This window comes from Neophocaena asiaeorientalis, unplaced genomic scaffold (genome assembly GCF_003031525.2).
Source record: "Neophocaena asiaeorientalis asiaeorientalis breed wild unplaced genomic scaffold, Neophocaena_asiaeorientalis_V1.1 scaffold67, whole genome shotgun sequence".
Lineage (NCBI taxonomy): Eukaryota > Metazoa > Chordata > Mammalia > Artiodactyla > Phocoenidae > Neophocaena > Neophocaena asiaeorientalis.
The window spans coordinates 10293009-10316211 of NW_020173731.1; the positions used below are offsets into that span (position 1 = coordinate 10293009).

General features: G+C 52.3%; 1 protein-coding gene across 3 annotated transcripts in view; it reads right to left on the reverse strand.

Moving 5' to 3' along the window:
- Nucleotides 1-357: 357 nt before the first annotated feature.
- The window catches only part of RASSF5 (Ras association domain family member 5), a 70653-nt gene continuing 47807 nt past the window's right edge, over nucleotides 358-23203 (reverse strand). For 2 of the 3 annotated variants that reach the window (XM_024750907.1, XM_024750909.1), the window contains 4 exons: nucleotides 5408-5518; nucleotides 4082-4379; nucleotides 3476-3591; nucleotides 358-1907 (listed from right to left, as the gene is read on the reverse strand). In XM_024750907.1, coding sequence (XP_024606675.1) covers nucleotides 1755-1907; nucleotides 3476-3591; nucleotides 4082-4379; nucleotides 5408-5518 — 678 coding nt within the window. In that variant the 3' untranslated portion in view covers nucleotides 358-1754. The remainder of the gene's footprint in view (nucleotides 1908-3475; nucleotides 3592-4081; nucleotides 4380-5407; nucleotides 5519-23203) is intronic. The other variant, XM_024750908.1, reaches the window with a different exon arrangement.

The following is a 23203-nucleotide window of genomic DNA, read 5'->3' on the forward strand; positions in this document are numbered from 1 at the left end:
GCAGGAGATGGCCGATAACTAGGGTTTTTATGGTGTAAAAAATCTCTTTTGAGCTGCTTAACTCGTCCTGTTTTTGCAGCTCTGAAGACAGTGTTTGCATGATGAGGGGTCTGCATTCCTTCTGTGATCAGGGGCCTGTGGACTCAGCGAGGGTCAGGGAGGGAGGGAACTGCTGAGGCTACACGAAGAAGCTTGGGCTCAAACCAACCCAACAGGGACTTGGGAAGGCAGAGGACGACAAAGAAATGGTCTCTCAGAGGCTGACGAAGAAGTGGTCTCTCAGAGGCTGCACTGGAAAACTGGCCCCGCTTTGGAAGTCCAGAGTCCTTCTCCCTCTGTGCGGGAGTGTCTCTGTAGTCCTGGCTACTGGCTTGAGTTGTTCGGCTAGTTTTAAGTTTGAACCTAAGCAAGGAGCCAGTACACATGTAGAGCTGGGAATCTGATCCGCCCTGTCCAGGCAGTTTGACCTCACTTCTTGGAAGTCAGAGCCCAGGACCTTAGACGGGAAGGAGGTCTGCGACCCTCGTCCCATACTTGGAGGGAAGATTCTCCTGGCCTTGTCTCCCACACTGCCGCGGTCCACTTCCTGGCAGGAGCAAGCCAGCAGCAGAGCCTCAAGCAAATGCCCCTGCTCCTGTCCCTCTTTGAAAACAAAAAGGCACTGAGGTCAGCAGGAGGCCAGCCCCGTGGCTGGCCATTCTTCGAACATAAAGGTCTCCAAGTTGGCTGAGTTGGAGGTTCCCCCCTCTGTACTCAAGGCAGCTCCTCTGGCGGTATCTGGAGATCCCAGAGTCCCAGTGGGAGGAGAGAGGCAGTGCTGGAGGCCAAAGGGAAACCAAGGCAGCCAGGCCTCCTCTGCTCTCTAGCCCGGGAAAGGCTGAAGACAGCTTGGACACCTTTATCTGCAACATGTTTTGGCTTTGACTGCCTGATTTCCATACTCAGCAGGAGACTTTAAAAATGGTAAATGGCTGGTTTCCCTTTGGTGGAAACACATAAGGATGATGGCAATATTAAATTCAAAACTGTAACTCAGAAACAAAGAGCTGTTGACAAAGATATGGCTGAAGACCACACATACACAGATATGTATGCCTTTGGGTTTACATGTGCACAGACTTTTGGGCCATCAGGGCCAGGGCCGGCTGCAGCTTCTCTGGAAATTTCTCAGGCAATCTCAGCTCCGGTGCTCCTGCCCCGAGCCAGTGGCTTTATGACCTTCCCTTAAGCATGAACAACGGGCACCTGGGGAAAGTGGGGGACAGTCCTTTTATGAGCACTGTCGTGCTGTCTCTCAGGGGCTCAGCTCAGACCTGCTAAAGGAATATGCTACAATTCTTGGACTCATAAATAAGGGAACCGCGGATGGCAAATAAGAAAGAAATTGAAAAAGAATAAAAGGCAGAGAAAGAACATATATCTCTAAAATCTTTTCTCTTTCCTTTGCCGGCTGGTGTGGAGAGAGGCAACTATTTGGTTTGTGAAAGGCCTGCCGATGGTGAGAGGACGTGGCGGATCTTTCACACGGGCGAGCGCTGCTCCTGGGCAGTGTGCAGAGGGCACAGTGTGACGGTGGGCAGGCCCCAACTCCACGCACACACGTGTCCATCAGAGATTTTGTGCCACGTCTGGAACTGCTGGGCGGGCGCAGATGCACCCAACAGAGGTGTCCTGAGAAAAAGTGTCTGTGGCAAAATAATAATTCATAATGAAAACAAATCCGTGGGCATCAAGAGAAGAGGAAGCAGGACCAGCTAGGCAGGTTTGCCCTGGGATTCTCTTAAGGCCTCCTCCAGTTTCTGCCTAAACTTGCCATACTTCTTCTGCACTTGCTGGATTTTGTCCTGCTCCTCCTTTTCCAGGATTGTTAGGAAGTTCTGGAGCTCGGGGATGGAGAAGGCATCCCACTGTGGGGCGAGAGGGAGATTGGGGGAGAAACAACAGGAGACGGGTTAGTGGTCGCCTGATCCAAGGGCCCCTGCTGTCCCCACTCTTCACACAGTTTGCACATGGTTTGCTACTGAGTAGGCAGATGTGACAAATAAAGCTTGGGGCTTCCGTGCCGTACCAGCAACAGAATTTCAAATCCTGGCATCTCGTGGCCAAGAGTTACTAGTCCACAAGCCACACTGTTATTCAGAGAATCAACCATCTTAAATCTCTCTGTAGCCGCTGAGATCTTAACAGTGATGCGGGAGCTGCCTGGGACCCAGCTGTCTGCTTCGGGGTGACCAGCGACATGCGGACCCTCAAGTGGCACCTGGAGGAGAGTGGGACTTGGACTCAGGAGACTGGGTGTCAGCCTGGCTCCACTGTGTGGCCTTGAGCGCATAAGTCCACCTTCTCAGCCTGTTTCCTCATCTCCCGTGGAATTAGGGTATCTGCCTCCCTTGGCCGGCAGAGCAGATGATGAGATGAGTCTGTTGCATGGCTCTGCAGAGCCTGGTGGGCCTGGGGGACCTGGCCTCTCAGGAAAGAAGGCAAGTCTGACTTCTCTCAGGCTGACCCAGGAACTGAGGCCCCCATGGGGCCAGGGGTTTCGACTCCTAAGCTCTTCGAGCACAAAGGAACATTAAGGTTTATCTGGTTTAATCCCCACATTGGATAAATGAAAAAACTGAAGTCCACAGAGGGAACCACAATCACAGACAAAAGCACCACAATCACAAAGCTTATAGCAGCAAAACTAGAGCTAGAAGCCAGGCCTCTAAACCCCCAGGCCCGTGAGCTTGCCACGGGCCAGCAGTGTTCAAACAGCTTCAGCGGAACACTTTTTCCCAACGAAATCTTCCACTATATAAAGCAGATGGAAAGCAGAGCTACCTGGTGGAGGCCGGGAAAGGACAGGGCCCCGCTCGCCTGGACCCCCCAGATTTCCACAGTGGCTCCCAAGACTGCTTCCCCGAACCCCAGGCCTCCAGTGAATGCAGTGTGACAAACTCTGTGAGAGGCACCCTGTTCTCGGTCACTCCTCTGTGACCCCACCTGCCACGCAGCCCAGGCCGCGGGGGCCACCAGCTTGGTTTCACCTCACTTCACACCACAGACTGGACTCCGGTGAGCTTCCCTTGGGGGATCGAGGTCCGCTTTGAAGAACCAGGGAGAGACAAATGACTCAAAAATACCCATGCCCAGTGGAGCCCAGGGATGGGGCTTGATGGGCCTCAGGCCATCCTGGAGCAAAAGAACCTGGGTGGAACACAGGGAGTTTCTCAGCGCCCCTCCACCCTGAGTTTTCAGAAATAAAGCGCATGAAGTCCCGTCTTTCCACAGGCCTTGCCAGACACAGGCCCTGACTTGCTACCCCAGGGCGCTTACAATCCTGGCTTAAATGCTGAACCTCAGCCGGCACTCACCCCAGCCCAACTGCCTTGAGACATTTTCCTGCTGTGCTGGGTGGTGAGGATAACCCGCGCCCTGCCCAACGTGCCCCGCAGGCTGGATTTGTGCACCAAACAAAGGGTCCCAGACCTACCTCCACCTCTCCAGTTTCGTTCTCCTTTAGCACGAAGCTGAGCACATCCGTGTCAGGCCCAGCGAGTAAGCGCAGGTAGAGGGGGCAGTCAGCAACGGAGAGTTTCTGGAAGAGCACTGCAAACCAAGAGAGGGGGCTGGGCACTCATCTTGGAAAAGAAGGGCAGGGGCTCAGGATGGGTGGGACCGATTGGAAACGCAGAGGCTGGTGTTTCTAAATGCAAGTGGCCATCCTTTCAACCTAACGAAATGAACCTGACAAGAATAAATAGGGTAACAACCTTTATCTTCGGTGTCTGCTAGAGTGTGAAGCATGTTTCCATTCACGTCATCCCCTAAAAGATTAGTAGGAGTGGTGGGCGGGTTCCGTCCCATTCCACAGATTAGGAAGTGAGAGCCCAGGGTGTGGTTTTCCTGAAGTCACACGTGGAGGGAGGGGCACAGAGAGCGGGGCGGAATGTGCGTGTGGCCCTTCCACAGATCTAATGCCACATGGATGGCTGGATGGAGGTGCCACGAGAAGCCCAATCCTCCCACTCCAGTGTGTTGGGGAGCACAGACGGACCTGGGAAAGGTAGTTTCTGGGTGGGAGCTAGCTCTCTCATACCTTGCCCGTCCTTGCGTATCCGCTTAAAAAGTGCAAACTTCTGGGGATTGTCCACGACCATGAACTTCTTGAGCAGCCCCTGGATGACCTCACTGACCGTGGTGGTGCTGCAGATGTGCAGCTGCTTGATGGCGTCCAGCGGCAGGTAGAAGGATGTCCGCTTGTCCGTGGTGGCTGCCAGGTCCACTTCCTTGATGGCGTCATAGATGGACGGGGGCCGGATCCCAGCAGGCACCATCACTGGCCGCCGAAGTCTCAAATGCACTTTGATGAAACCCGTGTAGGTGCCGTCTTCACTCTGCGGGGTGGGGGGTGAGGGGGGGGAAGTCATGTGGGGTCCGGGAGGGTCTGTGTTGCTTGATCCTGTCTGCCACTCTGGGCCGTGGCCCCAGATCCGGTGGGCTGCAGAGGCCTTTCCTAACAGCAGTGCCATCCCAGTCAAACACCCTCCCGACAGGCTCAGGCTGCCTGCCCCAAATGCCCTGACACGAGGCAGATGCCGACTGCCTTTGGTGGGTCCCCAGGCCAAGAGGCAGGATCTGGAGCGGCCTCTCTAGTTTGCCCCTCCAAACCGAGGAGGAACAGGAAGGCTGTGTAATAAGGTCCTAGGAGAACCAGCGCACTGGATTTTCTCCTGCATCTCCTTCCAAAACCCGGCAGTCTGCAAGACTTAAACCCAGGCCTATCCGCGACTGGGTTTTCTAGCGCCCCACCCGGCTGAAGCCCCAAAGAGCCAGTTGCTGCCAGCCACCAGCAGGGGGCAGGTTTCTTCTACTGTCTCCTCCCCTCCCCACTGAAGATGGCCTTTCCAAACCTGGCACAAAGTTGGTGCCCTCCCCTCTCTGAGCTCTGCACAGTCTAAGGACGCTTCCCCAGACACAGGCTGTAATGACCAAGAAGGGGAGGAGGAGTTGCTGCGAGCTCCCCTTGCCCAGGGCCTCCTGGGCCCTTAGTCACTTGTATTATCATTTAATTCCCACAAGTGCTTTGACAAATGGGAACTAATATCTCTATTTTACATTGAAGCTCAGAGAGGTTAAGGTTTCCCAAAGCCACAAGTTAAAAACAGGAAGAGCCAGAGACTAGATGTGGATCTTATTCTAAAGCCCATTTTATTTCCCTAAAATACACAGAGACCCCTGATAACCCAGGCTCTCAGCTTCACACAAGCCTGGAGGCCTCCAGGAGCCCAAAGAAAGGGGAGGGCCCTGGTGGGGGTATCCCCCAGAATGCAGAGGGAGAGCAGGGGAGCCACACCGGCAGGGGCTATGGAGCTGGGAGGGGGAGAGAGGAAGGGGGTGGACAGTGCGGGGCAGGCCCCCTCACCAGCTTCATGCCCAGGCAGTTCTTCTCCCGGGTGTTGTAGCTGTCGATCTTCTGCTTGATCTCCTGCAGCGTGGGCGGGCGCCACGGCTCCTCTGCGGGCGTACAGTCATTCTGAAACAGACACAGATGTGAGGGTGGATGTACAGTGGCTCTCAGGATGAGGAAGGAAATGACCTCGTCCTCCCAAAGGCCTCTCCAACCGAGAATAAGTGAGCACCAGCCTCACGCAGTGAATGGGATGGACTCAGCCTGAGAAAGTCAAACCCCTGCGCAGCCAGCTACCCCGGGGAAGTGACTTCAATCTCTCTCGGCCCCAGTCTCCACACCTGTGAGACGGGGGCAATACCCACCCTTCAGGCTTGTTGCAAGATCAAGGTGAAGAGGCCCAGCACACAGGCACTGGGTATGAATCTGGTGAATCAGCAGAGCTGTTTTGCTTATGGAGGGTGTCCATTTAGATGCTATGGGAGATGCAAAGAAATGCAAGCCATGGTCATCTCCTCAAGGAAGTAACAATAGAGCTGGAGAGACAGGAACATACACGTGATCTCGGTATATGCTGATGGGAATGACAGCGATTCTCCCAGATCGAGAGGACCAAGGGCACATGGACACTAGTCCAGGCCCCATGTCACTGGCCACAGCACTTTGCACATAGTAAGAATACACACACACACACACATATACATATTTATCAAATGAATGCATGAACTCGTGGGGGCAGGGGGCTGTAGCCTTCCCTGATAATTGAGGGGATAAATCTCCACTGGGGCACAGGGACAGCCAGCGTTCACTCAGCACCTCCTCTGTGCCGAGTGCTTGGCTTGCATTATCTCAGTTAATCCTCAGAATCCAAACTGCAAGATAAGAGTTTATTACCCACATTTCACGGGTGACACGACGGAGACTCAGAGGAGTTTAGGAACGTGCCTAAAGCCCTGCAGTCAGCCTCTGCAGAACTAAAAGGGATGCCAGTCCGTTCTGCTGTGTTCTTCCCATGACATCACAATTTATTCTTCTGACCACCCCCCCACCCCCGCACCCCCTCTAGGAAGAAGGAAGCCAAGGAGATTCAGGTCGATGTTGTTCACACTGTGGACAGAATTCAGGGGAGAATTCTGGGGTCTAAGCAAACCTGTCCGTCTGTCAGTTCCCTGGGTTTCTCTCAAGTCCATTGCCACCCACCTTCCCTGCTTTGTCTTCACGTTGTCCTGTGTGGCCGGGAGTGCAGGAGCCACAGTTTGGGGGAATAAATAGGTCAGTCAAAACCTGCCAAGAATTTGCCTGGTCTTAGAAATCTAGCGGACCCAGGGTGGGTCAGGATCCTCCTTTGGCAAATGAGGAAACAGGCCCAGAGTGGTGGGGCAACCGTGTTCTCCAGGCTGACGTCACCCAGCACTGCCCTGTGGGTGTCTGGTTTGGTTGGGGAATTTCACAGCCATGCTGCCGTCACAGTACCACCCAGCTGAACGTGTCAGGCTCCCGTGGCAGAGCTGTCCAGCCTCTTCCCTCCAGCCCGCCCACGGGAGACAAGTCACACTCAGCAGAATGCCTTCACTCCCCCCTCCCACTTTCCAGTCCCACAGAGCCGATAAGATGTCAAGCTCTGTGGCTGCCGAGGGGAGTGGGCGTGGCCTCCCACACCCACCCCTCAGCATGGAAACGAGCTGACATCCTTTTTCCATCACAGCATCTTCCGCTGGCCTGTCTGCTCCCCTATGTGCTCTTCCTTGAGGATCTCGACCAGAACAGTACTGTACACTCACATACCTTACATACTACGTACGTTATTCCTGTTTTACAGATTACAGACAGAGGCTCAGAAGGGTTAAGAAACACGCTTGTGGTCCCACCGCTCGTAAGCATCTGCGTTGGGCCTGGAACCGAGTCCATCAAAGTCTGGAACCCATGCTCTTCTCAATTCCATGTGGTCACCCTAGGACAGCCGCTTCAGCCACTCCCATAGCGATCACTGAAATTCCATGCAACGGGGCTGGGATGAGCAGCCGCTACACCAAGACCTATAAGTTACGTGACCTGTGAAACGTTCAGTGGGTCCCCAGAAGCCTCAGGACCTGGGGCCACCGTGTCACCTATAAAGATGTCAAGGAGGGACTTCTAGCCTCTGGCAGGAGGAGGCAGGCACCAGGATGCAGGGCCCACTCTTTTCCTATGTGGTCACTCGGGTCTCTGGAACAGGACCCTGATTCCACTGAGGACCACCCAAGGGCAAGTACTCCCCAAGGCATCTGCCATCTTCTTGAGCTGAGAAGCAAGTGGTGTGAGCCACACAGAGGGTCTTCTTTCGCTGTCGACTTATTCACCCAGGGACCATCACAGTGGAACTTCTCACTCCTCGTCCCTCCCCGCTTAGTTCCTGGAGAACCCGCCCCCAGCACCCACCCCACTGGGCACATCTCTGTGGGACCAGACGTGCCTGCTGCCCTCTGGGAGCTTCCAGTCAGAAAGACCAGTATCCCGTTACCATTACATACACTCCATTCTGTCCATCTCTGAAACATGCAGGCTGTTGCTCCTTAGGAGTTAACAGCTTTCTCATACTTATCTACAAAAAAGAAGCTCCTGGAAGATCTCTCATAGTTTCCAAATGAGCTATAGCCATTTCCCGGTAAGAAAAGGCAGCTGCATCATGGCTTTCAAAGGCCAGTATTCCAGCCTGTTTTTGAATACAGTAAGAGTCAGAGCTGCCTTAACCTAAGGTTTTTTCTTCCTGTTCTCTTTTCCTTCAGCAGATAACCCATCTATTCCCCCCTTCCCACCACAAACCTGGGGAAGTGACGCAAGTGGCCGTGGGCACCTTTTGCAGGACTCACGCAGAAAACAGCCATCCTGATCTCCATCCCGTCTGGGAGTGCCAGGAGACCTGTCTGGCCAGCACACTGAATCTCCCACCCTGGGGTGACAGCACCCCTGGCTGCTGCCCGCACCAGATCTGGCAGACAAGATCTGACCATGGACTGAATGAATCACCTCCCAAAGCAGGCCAGCCAGCCAGCCAGCCATAGCTACGGGAGTCCACTCTTTCCCATCCTAGAGATGGTAGAAAACCTCGACCAGTGCTTCTTAAACCTGGCTGCACGTGGACTCCTCTGGGGGATCTTGAGAAACACAACACCTGGGCTCCATCCTGGAGACCTGATTTAATTGGTTTGGGGTGCAGCCTGGGCAGAGGGAGTTTAAAAAATCTCCCAGGTGATTCTAATGTGCAGCAACGTTGGAGAAGAACTGGTATAGACCCCTCCCAAGCAATTTCAGACCTCAGGGGTCCCCATCCAGCTGCAGACTTAACACTTTTGCACTCACAGATACGCACTGCCCCCAAAGGTTAACAGAGAAGGCAGTATCCAGGGTGTGAACAGATCAATAATATTGCAGGGCTTCCCTGGTGGTGCAGTGGTTGGGAGTCCGCCTGCCGATGCAGGGGACACGGGTTCGTGCCCCGGTCTGGGAAGATCCCACATGCCGCGGAGCGGCTGGGCCCGTGAGCCATGGTCGCTGAGCCTGCGCGTCCGGAGCCTGTGCTCCGCAACGGGAGAGGCCACAGCGGTGAGAGGCCCGTGTACCGCAAAAAAAATAAATAAATAAAAAATAATAATATTGCAATCTTCAGAGGATAAGTCAAAGACCCCACTTTCTATTCACCTGCCAGATTCTCAAGTTCTCAGAGTGAAAGATTTGTCTCCATCTATGGGTACAAAGCTAGAAACCAGACAGAGTTTTGTCTCCTGGGGGGGCCCAAGATGGAGACAGAATGGGGAGCTCACTCTGTTGTGATTTTAAAGGTAACAGGCATTGCCCTGTGAGGTGTCTCTCCTAGGAGGCTTATACATCTCAGTGCATCTGGCATGGGATGCATCTGCTCTGATTAAGCTCCTGGCATTGGTGGCAGACGGTGGAGCTGTTCCCAATGCAGCCAGCACATCCAGGGCACTGGTGAGAAGCAGATTTGTGTTCACAGGTCCTAAGCCATGGAAAGGTCTGTGTCCTCTCTAACTCTCAGGGTTACTGGGATGCAGCCAAGTGAAGAGGGCTGGGCGCTAGGGGTCAGAGCAGAGATGGCCCTTGTGACAGTGATCCTCAGACTTTTCAATTAAAATATGATTACACCAAAACAAAGAGGACCAACCTCTTGTGGTCTGCGGCCTATCTCAGAGCAGATTTACCCTAAGTTGAATTTTAATTTATTTTAAGAAAAAATCCAAACACTGGCTGATTCTGCATCCGAATCAATGACGTGTAAAGTCTTAATTTCGGTTATTGGGAAGTGACCCAACAAAGAAGAGACCCTGAGTGAAGCCTGTGGCTTTTAGTCTCCGCAGCTGAGCTCAAGGCAGCCCATGAAAGCTCCAGTGATGAGAGGGACCCCCAGGGTCAGGAGTGGGCTGAGGAGAATGTGCTGGAACCATCAGATACGTTCGGGCCCATTTTTTTCTGGACCTAAATCACACAAACCTCACTTTTGCCAGAAATATCACTTTCCCTTTGAGACTTCCCTGGTGGTCTAGTGGTTAAGACTCTGTGCTCCCAAGGCAGGGGGGCCCAGGTTCGATCCCTGGTCGGGGAACTAGATCCCACATGCCGCAACTAAAAGATCCCACGTGACGAAACGAAGATCTCACACACAGAAATGAAGATCCCACGTGCCACAACTAAGACTCGATGCAGCCAAATAAATACATATTAAAAAAAAAAAGAAATTTCACTTTTCCCCTTTTTAAACTTGTCAGCCTCTTCCTCCTGCACACAGCTTTCATCATCTTACTGCTGTCTATCTGAAATCTTTCACCGGTCAAGGCCTCTCTGACCACCTCAGCCCTGCGTGATGAGGACGATGATCCTTGACTGTTATTAACAGGCGAACTATGTGCCAGGCACTGTTCTACTCACTTAGCATGTATCAGCTCATTTCATCCTCACCACAAGTTTATGAGGAAGGTACTATTATTATGCCCATTTCACAGGTGAGGAAATGGAGCCCCAGCAAGGTTAGAGCTAACCTACATCCAAAACTAACACTATACTATCCTGCACTTAAACATCCATCTAATATTAACCTCCAAGTAGACCATCCATCTTGGTTTTTCTTCCTAACTAGACTGAAGCTCCTTAGTGACTTACATCATACTTCTATCTCTTCTCCACGCCCAGTGGCCCTGAGCATGAAGCAGATAATACATATGCTTTCTCAAGAACCTTCAGTGGTTCCCCATTGCCTACAGGGGGAGAAAAATGATCTTGCTTTCTGCTGGGAATTATAGTGCAGTAAGTCTTGGACTGCCCTTTGGACTGAGTTCTGTGAGAGAAGCACCTGTCTGCTCCACCACGGGGTCCCAGAACTCAGTTCCAGCTTGGCACATGGTAGAGGCTCAGGCAATACCTGTGGGGTGAACATAAGCATGTGTTCAGGTTCTGACTCCCATTACTAACAAAGTGATCTTGAGAGAGTTGGATCGTGTCTTTAAGCTTCAGTTTCCTCATCTATAAAAATCCTTTATTGCCTCACAGGATTGATGCAAAGGTAAAATCAAATGAAATAATGGGTATTTTGGAAATGACTGAACCCACCTAAAAGGCATGTATGTAACCATCACTCCAGGCATACAAAGTCCTATCTCTGTTAGCCAATTTCATTTCTCACTTTCCTGGAGCACTTCCTCTGGATTGGCTCACATGTCATAGGGCTTGTTCATTCTTTTCTCTACACTAGTGCTTGGCAAACTTTTTCTGTAAAGGGCCAGGGAGCAAATATTTTAGGCTTCGTAGGCTATCCAGTCTCTGTTGCTACTCACCTCTGCCACTGTAGCAGAGAGCGACCATAGGATGAGTGTGGTTGTGTTTCAATAAAACTTTATTTGTGCACTCTGGCCCACGAACAGTAGTTTGCCCACGTCTGCTCTACACTGTCATTTGTGCAGTTTTCCTGCCTAGAATACACAGCCCCCATCTCCTCTAGTTCCATCTTCTCTGTGTAGCTTCCTGAGAAAATTCCTCTGGCCCAAAGCAATCTCCTCATTTTCTGCTCTCCTAATCTTTTAGGTTCCTGACATTTTAATTCCCAAATGGAGAAAGGTATACAGTATACAGGTTTGTGCTGGTCCCCGCCTTTCTCCTAATATCATACTTGTATCAAGAATCAGGTGCTTCCTATGTATTTCCTCCCACCACCAGTGGATGGGCCTTTGGTAACTTCACTCTCACTTAATGGACACTTTTCACAAGTAGACAAAAGCTTTATCACTTCATTGGAGTTCTGCTTTCTCTCCTCCCTTCTCTAATTGGGAGGCAGCAAGCTGCCTGAGGAAGGATGCAGGTGGGCAGCTAAGCTCACTCACCAGCTCAGGGACTCATTTCCAAACACCAGCCCCATGGCCTCAAACCCTCAGATTCCTGTCATAGCAGAGCTGCAAATTCCCACGTGCCATGGACCTCCGCAGCTGCCCGCTAATGTTACCTCCACCACTGCCAGGACCTATGGAGGTGCCTTCACAGCCTGTATGGCTACCTTTAGCATCTGACTATATGCTGCCTTTTACTGTTTAATTATTGTTTCACCTGTGTCAATCCCATCTCCCCAGTTAGATGCTCCCTGGAGGGAGTCAGACAGGATATCTGAGGATTATTCTTCTTTGGCACCCTCTGCAGGGCTCAGCGGAGAACTGGGCTGACCTCCAAGGACGTGTCAGAAAAATACCTGTTGCTTGGGTGGCAGGGAGAGAATGGACCAGCCTAGGTGATACTCAGCCCAGAGCCCAGCGTGGACAGCAGTCAGGTCCAGGAGCACCTCATACCAACCTGCACCCCAAGAAGCAGAGGCTGAGAAGGTGTGGGCTGTGTGGGGCTGTGGGCTTTGGCTGGAAGCCCGTCCCATGTCTCAGCTCTTTGCAATTTCTTGGTGAGAATGAATGCAAGCCCATCCAATGACCTGTGACCTCTGGTGACTCACTTTCACTCCTGGGGCCTCAGTTTCCTCATCTGGGAAATCACGAAGCGAGACCAGCAGAATTCTAAGGCCCCTCTGCAGCTCTAAGATTTTACACAGAAGATAGGATAGGGTGGTTTCCTTTATCACTGCTTCCTCTTCTGTTTCAGAGAACTGGGTGTGGGGATGGGGGCCTCTGGGAGGAGAGCTGGGAGCTCAGCAGGTCTGCACTGCAGCAGTGACAACTGGTCTACAGAACGTGCCTAACGCTTCTCTTCGACTTGACTTTGCTCCTTACTCACCACTGGCTTTCTCTACTCGTCCGCCAGACCCCACATTGGCCAAGCTCAAGTAAGGTCCACACCTTCTCAACTCACACAGTTCAAGAAAACAAAACAAAAACTATCCCGGAAGCTGGTCACCATGAGCCTTTGCCACATTTCCTCTTTCTCAGCTCTTAGCAAATCTGTCAGCAGCAATTCTTTTGCCCCTTGGGTGGGAAGCATCTCCAGGCCTCTGTCTGGGATGAGAGCCTCGGGCATCGGCTGCAGGAGAATGACCACCTGCAGATGCCTTCTGCCCAGCAGCTGGCCTGACCCAAACACCTGCTGTCTCTGTTTGGCCCATCCTAAGTAGGACTCTCTGAAGGAAAGGGGCAGGCACCCGTCTGTCCGGGCTGGGCACACCCTGCTTGATGCTCAGATCACATTCAGGGTTCATTGGCCCCTTTGTGATGGCCTCAACCAGATGGGAAAGAGGAAGCCCCATGGGGCTTCACTACAGGGCCCCCTCCGAGTCCCGACGGCCGTGTTCTGGAATGGCTTCCCCAGCCCCACCCAGGGCAGTGAAGGTGTTGATTCCCACAAGTCCCTCTATGGGACTCCTGTCCAATGTCCCGAAATAAAAGAATCAAATTCGTTAACTGTGTTCCCTGATAGGTTATTCCCAGCAGAGGAAGGATGGAGCCATCCATACAAGCAGAACCACGTGGAATTTGAGCTGCTCTGGGGGGATGTAGAGGAGGAGCCATGAAAACTAGAGACTGAAGTCCCTAAAGACAAAAATATGGAGCATGGTCAATGTAGACAGTCAACAGCAACTGACTGAATTGCCCATGGGTTGGGGACTGTGAAAGGCACCTTGGGACATGAAACCCATGGGGTGTGGTTCCTGTCCTTGGAGCTCACAGGTTATCTGAGGAGGGAAGACAGAGACACACATACATGGACACCGGGATAAGCATGGCACAACCCGGGACCAGCCTCGGCGGCTTCCTAGGCAGCCCAGCCCAGCTCCGCGTGTGTGGGCGTCATGTCTGTGGACTCTCTGGGCTGCCAGCATGTCCTGGAGCCTGGGCATGGCGTCCCTCACCCTTTCACTTGGCCACCTCTGTCTACTGGCAGGAGCACGTCACCTGGGGTGGCAGGAGCCCCACGCAGGAGGCCGGGAGAGCCCTGTGGCCCTGGAGCTTCGCACTTAAGTTCAGGTCCTGTAGGGCCTCATTATCATGATAAAAATCTCAACAGCCAGGCGTGCGCAGGGTTTAGCAGTCACAATCTCATTTAATCCTCGAAATAACTCAATGATGGAGGTATGTTATTACCCACTAGGCCACGCTGCCTGCACGTCCAGCCATAGGTTGGCCTTTGCTGGCCCTACCCTTGGTCGTCTGTGAACGTGGTCAAGTCAGCCTCACTGAGACTCGGGATGCTTTGCCTGCGAAACGCAGATAAGAAGGCCTTCTTTATACATTTATTGCAGAGACGGAATGAGACTGCACATCTGGAAGTGCTTAGCACAATGTAAGTATACAGCAAGCAGTCAATAAACGCCGTGGTAACCACCAGCAGCCTCAGTGGTCGTTCACCTGGCAAAGGGAAGTCTGACTGGTGGGTATTGACCCCATGCGGGAGTCCTCTCGCCTTAACCTTGGCCCCTGACAGGCCTTTCAGCCTGGGCCACATTATGACTCTTGTTCATGCACTTTCACCCTCAGGGCTGTGGGCCCCTTTCTCCATGAAAAAGTCCTGGAAATTATATTTTATGACTGGTATAAAAACAAATATATAAATGTCATATATTAAAGTACTTTCTTCAACCTAAAAGTTCATTTCTTTCTCCTGATTTTAAAAGAAATTAAAACATTTTTGTGGGCCCCTGGCACTACATGCCCACTGTGTGTCCCATGGTTAAGTAGGCAGTGCCTTCAGCTCTGAGTCCCAGGTAGGGTGACTAGCTGTCCCAGTTTGCTTGGGACTGAGTTTTCTCAGGATGCAGGACTTTCAGTGCCCAAATCAGAAAGTCCTGGGCAAACCAGCACGTGTGGTTACTCTAGTAGCCCCAGGTATCCCCTCTCAGTCCTAGACGGACACCCGCCCTCACTTTTTCTGTCTACTGCAGGCCCCAGGGCACAGCCTGTTCTTCTTTCCTCTGTAAAACTGCATCCTTGTACTCTACCCTGGAGGTTTTCTTGACAGCCCCTCCCCCCACCCCACCCCCAGCCTGGCTGTGGCCTGGACACAGGTGCTCTGGCTGCCTCTCAAGATCAGCACACATCCCTGCAGCTTGAGCATAGAATAGAAGCTTCCCAAGGGCAGAGAAAGACTTGTTCACTGACGCAGTTCCCGGGACAGGGCCTGGCACACAGGAGGGGCCATTAAACGTTTGCTTAATGAACTGAATAAAACACAAAGAAGCAATAAGACGCACACATGCACACACACACGAAACCCAAAATCGAATCTATGGAAATGAAAGGTTCCAGAATTGTATAAGGGTCCTATAGAGTTCCTGCTCCATGGCACCCATCTACTTCTGAGACAGTAACTGGAGATCAGAGGAGACTCCGGCACTCTGACTGTTTCGGAGGGTAGATGTTGCAGATCCCTTCCATTTCTGTTCTCCCCTCCCCTGGACCGTTACGAAGCCCCCACTTTTTAGCTCAGAGGTCTAAAGTGTGAATCCAAGCAGAACAGGGTGACACCTGTTCTACTGCAGTGGCAACAGGAATTTTACCTTGGGGCATTCTCTTGTGCCCTCAAGAGTTTCTAGGGCACGAGAAGGTCTTTTTTTTTTTTTTGCGATACGCGGGCCTCTCACTGTTGTGGCCTCTCCCACTGCAGAGCAGAGGCTCCGGACGCGCAGGCCCAGCGGCCATGGCTCACGGGCCCAGCCGCTCCGCGGCATGTGGGATCTTCCCGGACCGGGGCACGAACCCGTGTCCCCTGCATCGGCAGGCGGACTCTCAACCACTGCGCCACCAGGGAAGCCCAAGAAGGTCTTTTTTCAGGTTAGTTTTCCTCACTGGATTTCCTGCTAGGTCCCCGTCTCCTTTCAGTCTCCCTGACATCTTAGTTTGATCATTCAGTCTGAGACGTCCTCCTCCTCATCCGAGAGAATTTGCCCCCTGGAACTGACATATCTTTTGGGGATACTTTCCTTAATCCACCACTTCTATCTAGAATTAGTGGGCTCTTCGACAGCATGCGCTTACGCCCCAATATTATTCCAGCACTGGTTTCATCCTCTATAGTAGCATGAGTTGTGTCTCAACCTATCTCCCTGACTAGACCATGAGCATCCCAACACCAGGAGTTGTACCTTTCCCATCTCTGTATTCCCAGAGAACCCAGGACCAGAGCACTGTGGAGTGAATTAGGGATGATGGTGGGCAGGGTGAGTGAGTGGGTTCCAATAACTCACCCTAGACTCCAGTCTCTTCAAACGTGAGACTTGGCTCTCTTAGAATCAATTTAAAGAGGATTCCATTGCAAATCATATGTCTAACAAGGGATCAAGATCCAGAATATATCAACATAAAGAGCCCCTATAACTCAACATGAAAAAAACAAACAGCCCCATTGAAAACGGACAAAGGACTTGAATAGACATTTCTCCAAAGAAGATATACAAATGGTCAATAAGCACATGAAAAACTGTTTGAAATGACTAGTCATCAGGGAAATGCAAATCAAAACCATGGTGAGATGCCATCTCACACCTATTAGGGTGGCTATTTTCAAAGACACAGAAAATAACAACCTGTGTGCATTGCTGATGGGAATGGAAAATGATGAAGCTGCTATAAAAAAATGGTATGGCGAATCCTCAAAAGATTAAACATGAAATTACAATATGATCCAGCAATTCTACTTCTGGATGTAAACCCAAAAGAAGGGAAGTAGGACTTGAACAGGGATTTGTTCACTCATGTTCACAGCAACATTGTTCACAACAGCCAAGACATGGAAGCGACCTATTGATGGAAGACTGGATAAACAAAATGTGGTACATACACACAATGGAGTATTACTCATTCATAAAAAGGAAGGAAATTCTGACACACGCTACAGCATGGAGGAACCTTGGAGACATTACGCTAAATGAAACAAGCCAGTCACAAAAAGACAAATATTTTATGATTCCACTCATATGTGGTTCCTAGAGTAATCAAATTCAAAGAGACAGAAAGTAGAATCGTGGTTGCCAGGGGCTGTGGGGAGGAGGGAATGGGGAGTTAATTGTCTAATGGGTGCTGAGTTCAGAAGATGCAAAAGTTCTGGAGAGGATGGTGGTGATGGTGGTACAAAAATGTGAAGGTGCTTAATGCCACAGAACCATACACATAGAACTGGTTAAAATGGTACATTTTACATTATATATATTTTCTTACAATAAAAAAAGAAGATTCCAAGGGCAGGGGAACCTGGGGGCCATGTTCCCGGATTCACCTGGTTCCCGTAAAGTTGGGAGTGTCCCTTACTTTCTATATTCTGGGAAAGTGAGGAGTCGATCCTACTTCTAAGCAAGTGGGCCCTCATCCCAGGACCTCCAGGACCAGGCTCTTTTCCTAGGCCTGGCCACTCTCCTGCCAGGTGCACTAAGAAATGGCTGAAGCCTAGGGATGATCTGGACAGCCCGGCCTGGCTCAGAGGAACAGCTGCAGCTAGGAGAGGGTCTTATAGCTTCTTAGACGACCCTCCAGAGGGGAGCTCGGGTGCAATTCGGAAGCCTGGGCTCAGAGATCTGGAACGGGCCTTGAGACGAACAGTCCAATCACCCACCTTCTGCAGAAACCTGAATCGTTAGGCGATTCAAGCAGTGGGCACTTCCCACCCTGCTTCAGATGCTCTCCTCGTGCCCCGTCACAGCTGGCCACGAGCAAGGAGCTACCCCGGCTTTCCAACCTCACACATCCTAGAGAAATGGATGCGACAGCAAAAGCAAGATCTGGGGCAACACTGTCTCATCTTTCCTGTGCAGGCCACGGAGTCGTGGAATTCTGCTGAAGTCGCCGAGCTGGGAGCTCGCAACTGGCTTGCCTTCAGAGTTTTCCATCCCCACCTCCGAATCCCTTCCTCACTCTCACCCTAGTGGACATCTCTGCACAAGAATGCTTTGACCACAGGGTCCCACAGCTTCTAGGATCCCACGTGCTCTGAGAGCCATCAAGCCAAGCCCTGCAGAGTCACGGGGCCGTGAGAGATGGGCGGCTCTAGGAGTCCAGCTCGTGTGTTCTAATCACAGGCCGTGGGTGCCGGGACAGCAGGCGCACCTTCTCCCACCACGTGCTGGCTCCGGCTGCGGCCAAGCCTCTGTAAATGATTCAGAGAATTCCGAGGTGGTGAGCGGGCGCGTGGGAGCCAGTGCCAGCTCCCCGCATCCCTGCACTGCCACGCTCGCTCAGAGGGGAGGGGCGGCTGGGACACCCGTGGCACTGCCCTGCTGCGGGGAGTGGCTCCTTCTCGGCTCCCCTCTAACTGGAAGCCCCGCCTGTGTCTTCAGCTTTGCCGGCTGGGCTGGTGCTGGGTGCTGGAGCCTCGCCACTGGCCCACACACGCCCTCTTGTCCCTGCGCTGCCTGCCTGCCCCGCTAACCCAGCCCACGCTGGTGCTCCGGGATTACTCTGTGATACTGAAACGTGTCTTAGTTGGTCATTGAGTAGCTCAGAGTCTTTCCACGTGTGTGTCTTCTCATTGTATCCTAAAGGCTCAGGGGCAGGGACATCTGGTTTCCTGTCTCCTAAATGGCCTGGTAAAGTGTGCTGTCCTCAGTGACTCCAAGACGAATGCTGCTGACATGGGGCTGCATCTGTGAGCATCTCCTGGCCTCACGGCTGGGGCTTCGGTTACTTGGGTAATTCTGGAAAGAGCTACAGGAGAGGCACCATAGCATAGGGCCTGGGAGCTCTGGCATTAGACTACTTGGGCCCAAGTTCTGGATCTGCCCCTTACTACTGTGTGACCCTTGAACCCCTTCAGTGCTTCAGTTTCCTCACTGTTAAATGGAAACCATATACACAGTTGACCCTTAAACAATGCTGGGGTTAATCTGCATATAACGTACCGTGGGCCTTTGGTATCCTGCATCCGCGAATTCAACTAACCACAGACCGTGTACTACAGTAGTATTTACTGTTGAAACCATCCAAATATAAGGGGCCCATGCAGTTCAGACCCGTGTTGTTCATGCGGCAACTGTAGATGATGTGAGGATTAAATGAGTCTATACACTTAGAAAAGTGCCTGGCACACATCAAGGCCCAGGAACTGACTATTACTATTTTACATTCTAACCATTTCCCAGCAGAACCCTAGCTCCTGCCCTTTCTCTGTTCTGTGCACAGAACCTTATACCTCCACGCACCGCAATCAAGAACCTCACCTCACGCCACAATTCAACATCCATCTGCATTCCTCGAAACAGCCTTTATAATCCCAGGCCCAGGAGTTCTCCACCCATTCTCACAGCCAGATGCTGGGCCCTCTTTAGCAATTAGTCTCCACTGGAGGGGCAAGTCTCCCCATTTTACAGAAGGAGAAAGGGAGACCGAGAGCAGTGAGCATATGCTTCCTGAGGTCACCCAGAGTGAAGGTTGAGGGCTTGGGTTGCCAGGCCCAGTGTTGGGCCCACTTGAGGGCCTGGGGCCCCCGCCCACTCTACCTGGGCTGTCTGAGAATACTCAGACTACTGGGGTCACCAAACTGGGATCTTCACTTGCTTAGAGTTAAACTGGGAAAGTTAAACAAATGAGAAGTGTATTGATTCCTCCCCCCTCAACCTGCCATTCCCATGGCTGAAAGGCAGACAGGAGAAATCCATCAAAGCGGACTCTCCCGCCTCCCCACATGGACCCCTCTGCCTCAGCCGCTCCAGGGAGGCCCCACTTGAGGAAGGACCGCACCAACACTTGCCAGCATGTGCCAGGGCCTGGTTGCTTAGTAACCCAGCCCTGCCTGCCCTCATCCTCCAAGGCAAATAGCTGAGGAATCACAGATGGGGTGGATGGAAAGCTGTCCTTGCGTTTTCTGCTCACTCAGTGAGATTTTTCTTTTCAGAGTCACTGGAAAAATCCATTCATTCCTCACCCAGAATCTCAGCAAGCTTCCCTTTCTCACAGTCCTGAGATCCGTTTTCACATACTTTGCCTAAAGTGCTGTGTGTGTCCTCTGGGAGCCCCCGCTGCCTCTTAGGGAAAGAAACTTTTTGAGGAAGAACCTCCAAGCTCCCTCCTCCTTTTATCAAACACGCATTAAGTGCCTACCATGTGCTGGGGACACGATGATGAACAAGATCTGGTTCTTCTTCCAGAAAAGTACAGCCCATCAAAATGAGGGATAGGGGAGAAGGATACACCAGTGTTTTGGGAGCAGAAAGAAGGGAGCATCAAGTTGCAACCGGAAATGCTCTCTAAACGCCCTGGACCCATCAGCTCCCACATCCTCCTCGCTAACCCACACTTTCCCAGCCATGTGTGACTCCGGAGTTTACGCCTGCCTACTGCCTCTCCACGTGTTCTGGCCAACGGAGGGCCCTGCCTCTCATACTCTCCGCCGCAAGGCTGGTGCCCTGTGGCCCCAGTTCCCCGTGACGCCTGCATCACGGCGCGGGGGACAGCCCAACACCACTCCTCACTCTGGGGGAGAGCCAGGAGATGAGAAGGATACAGCGGGGCTCACGGACTGGAGGCTGATGAGGTGCTGGTGGCAGAGTATGGCGACCAGGTTTCCCAAGACCAGAACAGGGAAAAACGGCCTGGATTTTAGCATCAGGAAATTGGCTGAATGAGAAAAACAGCTTCCTGCGGCAGGTCACCAGATTAGAGCTGGGAGATCTGAGCTTAGCTGGAGCCTTTCGGAACTTGACTCTCACCCGAGATGCCATGTGTGTGGTGGGAAGAGCACGTGTTTTGGGGTCGGGTGAGCGTGGGGTGGGGGCCTCGCCCTTGGCTAAGCCCCTCTCACATACTACCTCATTGAACATGCCAACCTTTCGGCTTGACAGCAATAGAAATTCTGCCGGTGTGGTCTGTTAGGCGGACACGCTCTGCTACCGCCCTCCCTGATTTTTTTTGCCTCGAACTGTAGCCTCATACACAGCAGGGATCCACCCAGCTGGAGTCATTGTCTAGCACCGTGGACAAGGGAGGACTGATGAATGGGTTGGAGGAGGATGGTGGTAACGAGCACAGCTTCCCTCCCTGCCTGTATCAGTTATATGCAGGCCTGCTCGGAAGCAGGGGAATGGCTGTAAAGACCCTTGACAGTCTCCTCCAGCTCCAGGAGTCTCTGCTTTTCAGAGGTTAAGTTAATCTCCTCCAACCCTCTCAGTGGCTGCTGCAGCTCTGTCACTGCCAGCCTGTCCCCAGCCCCCTCCTAAGCTATGCCCCAGGTTCTCTGATTCTGGGAGCTGCTGCCAGGTCCTGATGAGAGTCACATGGCTGCAGGGCAGATGCAGCGTGTCTTCCTCCAGGATGACCCTTTGCTCAGGGGCCCCCATCCAGACACTTCATGGGTGGGGAAGGGGGGCAACTAGGGTCTGTTACACAACGTGGCTGGGGCCATAGGTCTTTAAGTGTGGAGACTGCATTTTATCCACCTCTGTGTCTCCCAGCACCCCAGTGCTCGGTGCTATAAGAAACTTAAAAACACAACATTTTGATTGAGCCCAGGCATTGTGGGGCCCTGGATGCTACATAAGGAGCAGGAACGAAGTGCGGGCTTTGCTCTGGAAGCAAATGGGGCCTCCGAAGGCTTCAGGACACCAGACCGATATGCCATCGAATGCAGGATATATAGAAGGAGAAGAAACAGGATGGAAACTGGTTGGGTGACCTCCTGGAGCATCTAGGGGTGAGGTGACAAGCCCCCAACATAGGGCAGGGCGGGGGACAGAAAGGAGAGACTGACATCTGCGACACTGTGGAGGCAGAAGCCACAGTGACAGACTGGATGGAAGGGATGAGCGGGGAGACCCCTGAGGTTTCAAAGGTAGGGAGGGGACTAGTAGGGTGGGGTAGAGACAGGGAGAGAAATCAGTCATGGGCAGAGCTACGAGTTGGTTCTGGACATACTAAATTTTAGGCATCTGAGGAGCATGGGAGACCTCCAATAGGCTATAGGAAATCTATACTAGGGACTTCCCTGGTGGTCCAGTGGTAAAGAATCCACCTTCCAATGCAGGGGATGCAGGTTCGATCCTTCGTCGGGGAACTAAGATCCCACAGGCCAAGTGGCAACTAAGCCAGCACGCCACAACTACTGAGCTCGCGCGTCTCAACGAGAGGGACTGAGGGTTGCAAACTACAGAGCCCACGTGCTTTGGAACCCACACGCCACAACTAGAGAGAGAAAAAAAACCAAAAAACCCACACGCCACAACTAGAGAGAAGCTCGAGTGCCGCAACGAAGATCCTGTGTGCCGCAGCAAAAGACCCCACGTGCCTCAACGACCTGAAGCAGACAAAAAAAAAAAGTGTATTCTAGAGCCAAGAAGAGAGGTGAGATGGGGGATGTAGGCTGGGGAGTGGTAAGTAAAGCTGGGGTGGGGTGGGAGAAAAGAAGAGACAGGGACCAGGACAGCACCAAGGACAGAAGCCACAGGCTGAGGGAGGGAAACCTGAAGTTTTCTGCCACTACAGCTTCCTTCTTCCTCCCGGCCCTGAACTTAAATGCTCCTGATTTTTGGCAAATTCATCTGGGCCTCTTATCCGCAGAGAATATGTCATGCCAGGACCGGGATGCTACTTTATGGGTAGATTGAGCCATCCAGAAGGGGAGACCGAGGCCCTGAATGAAGACAGGTCTGAGTCCTCCACACAGGAGGATCCCCAAGCTGGAAAGCACACAGGTGTGCGTTACCTGGCAAGTCAAGAGCAGCAGAGGGACGGGAACACAGGCTGCTGGGCACCCAGGCTGGGCCCGACGATGCCTCCCTTTCAAGCTCATGGGGTGGAAGCTGGATCCAGAGTCTAACCTGATGCTGTAAACTAAGAGCTAGGATTCAAGGTTGATACCAGTGTAAAATCTTCCTTTCTCCCTAAACTGCGTGGGTGAATGGCTGTTGCATGTGCCCTGAGCTATAACTGGAATTGCTTTAGAGGGAAAAGCCAGCTGAGTCAGGATAAACAGTCTAAACTTGTGAAGAGAGAAGGGTGGGTGGGAGGGGAGGAATCCGGAACACAAAGGTGAGGATGTCTTGGGTAAGTCCCAGGTGGTCCTGGAGAGGGGGCTCATGTAGCCATTCAGGCCCCCTTCCTGACCCCACCCTAGGGAAGCCCTTACAGTTTAGAGAACTTGGTAGTCAGGATCTATCCCTGCCAGTCCCATGAGAAACCGGTAAGAAGGCTCTGCTCCCATGCAAAGTGGTGAGGGACTCTCAGATAAAGAAGAAGGACAGGCTCGTATCGCACTCGCTAAAAGGACCAGATGAAGTGCCTGGGTCTGGAGGGTTGAAGTGTCTTGGCCACAGCCCCTCAGTTAAGAGCTGGAGCTGAGATGAGAAGCCAGGACCTTGCTTACAGTTCTGTGCTGCTTCCGTTACATCACGCATCGGTCACGATCACCAAGGGCCGTCCC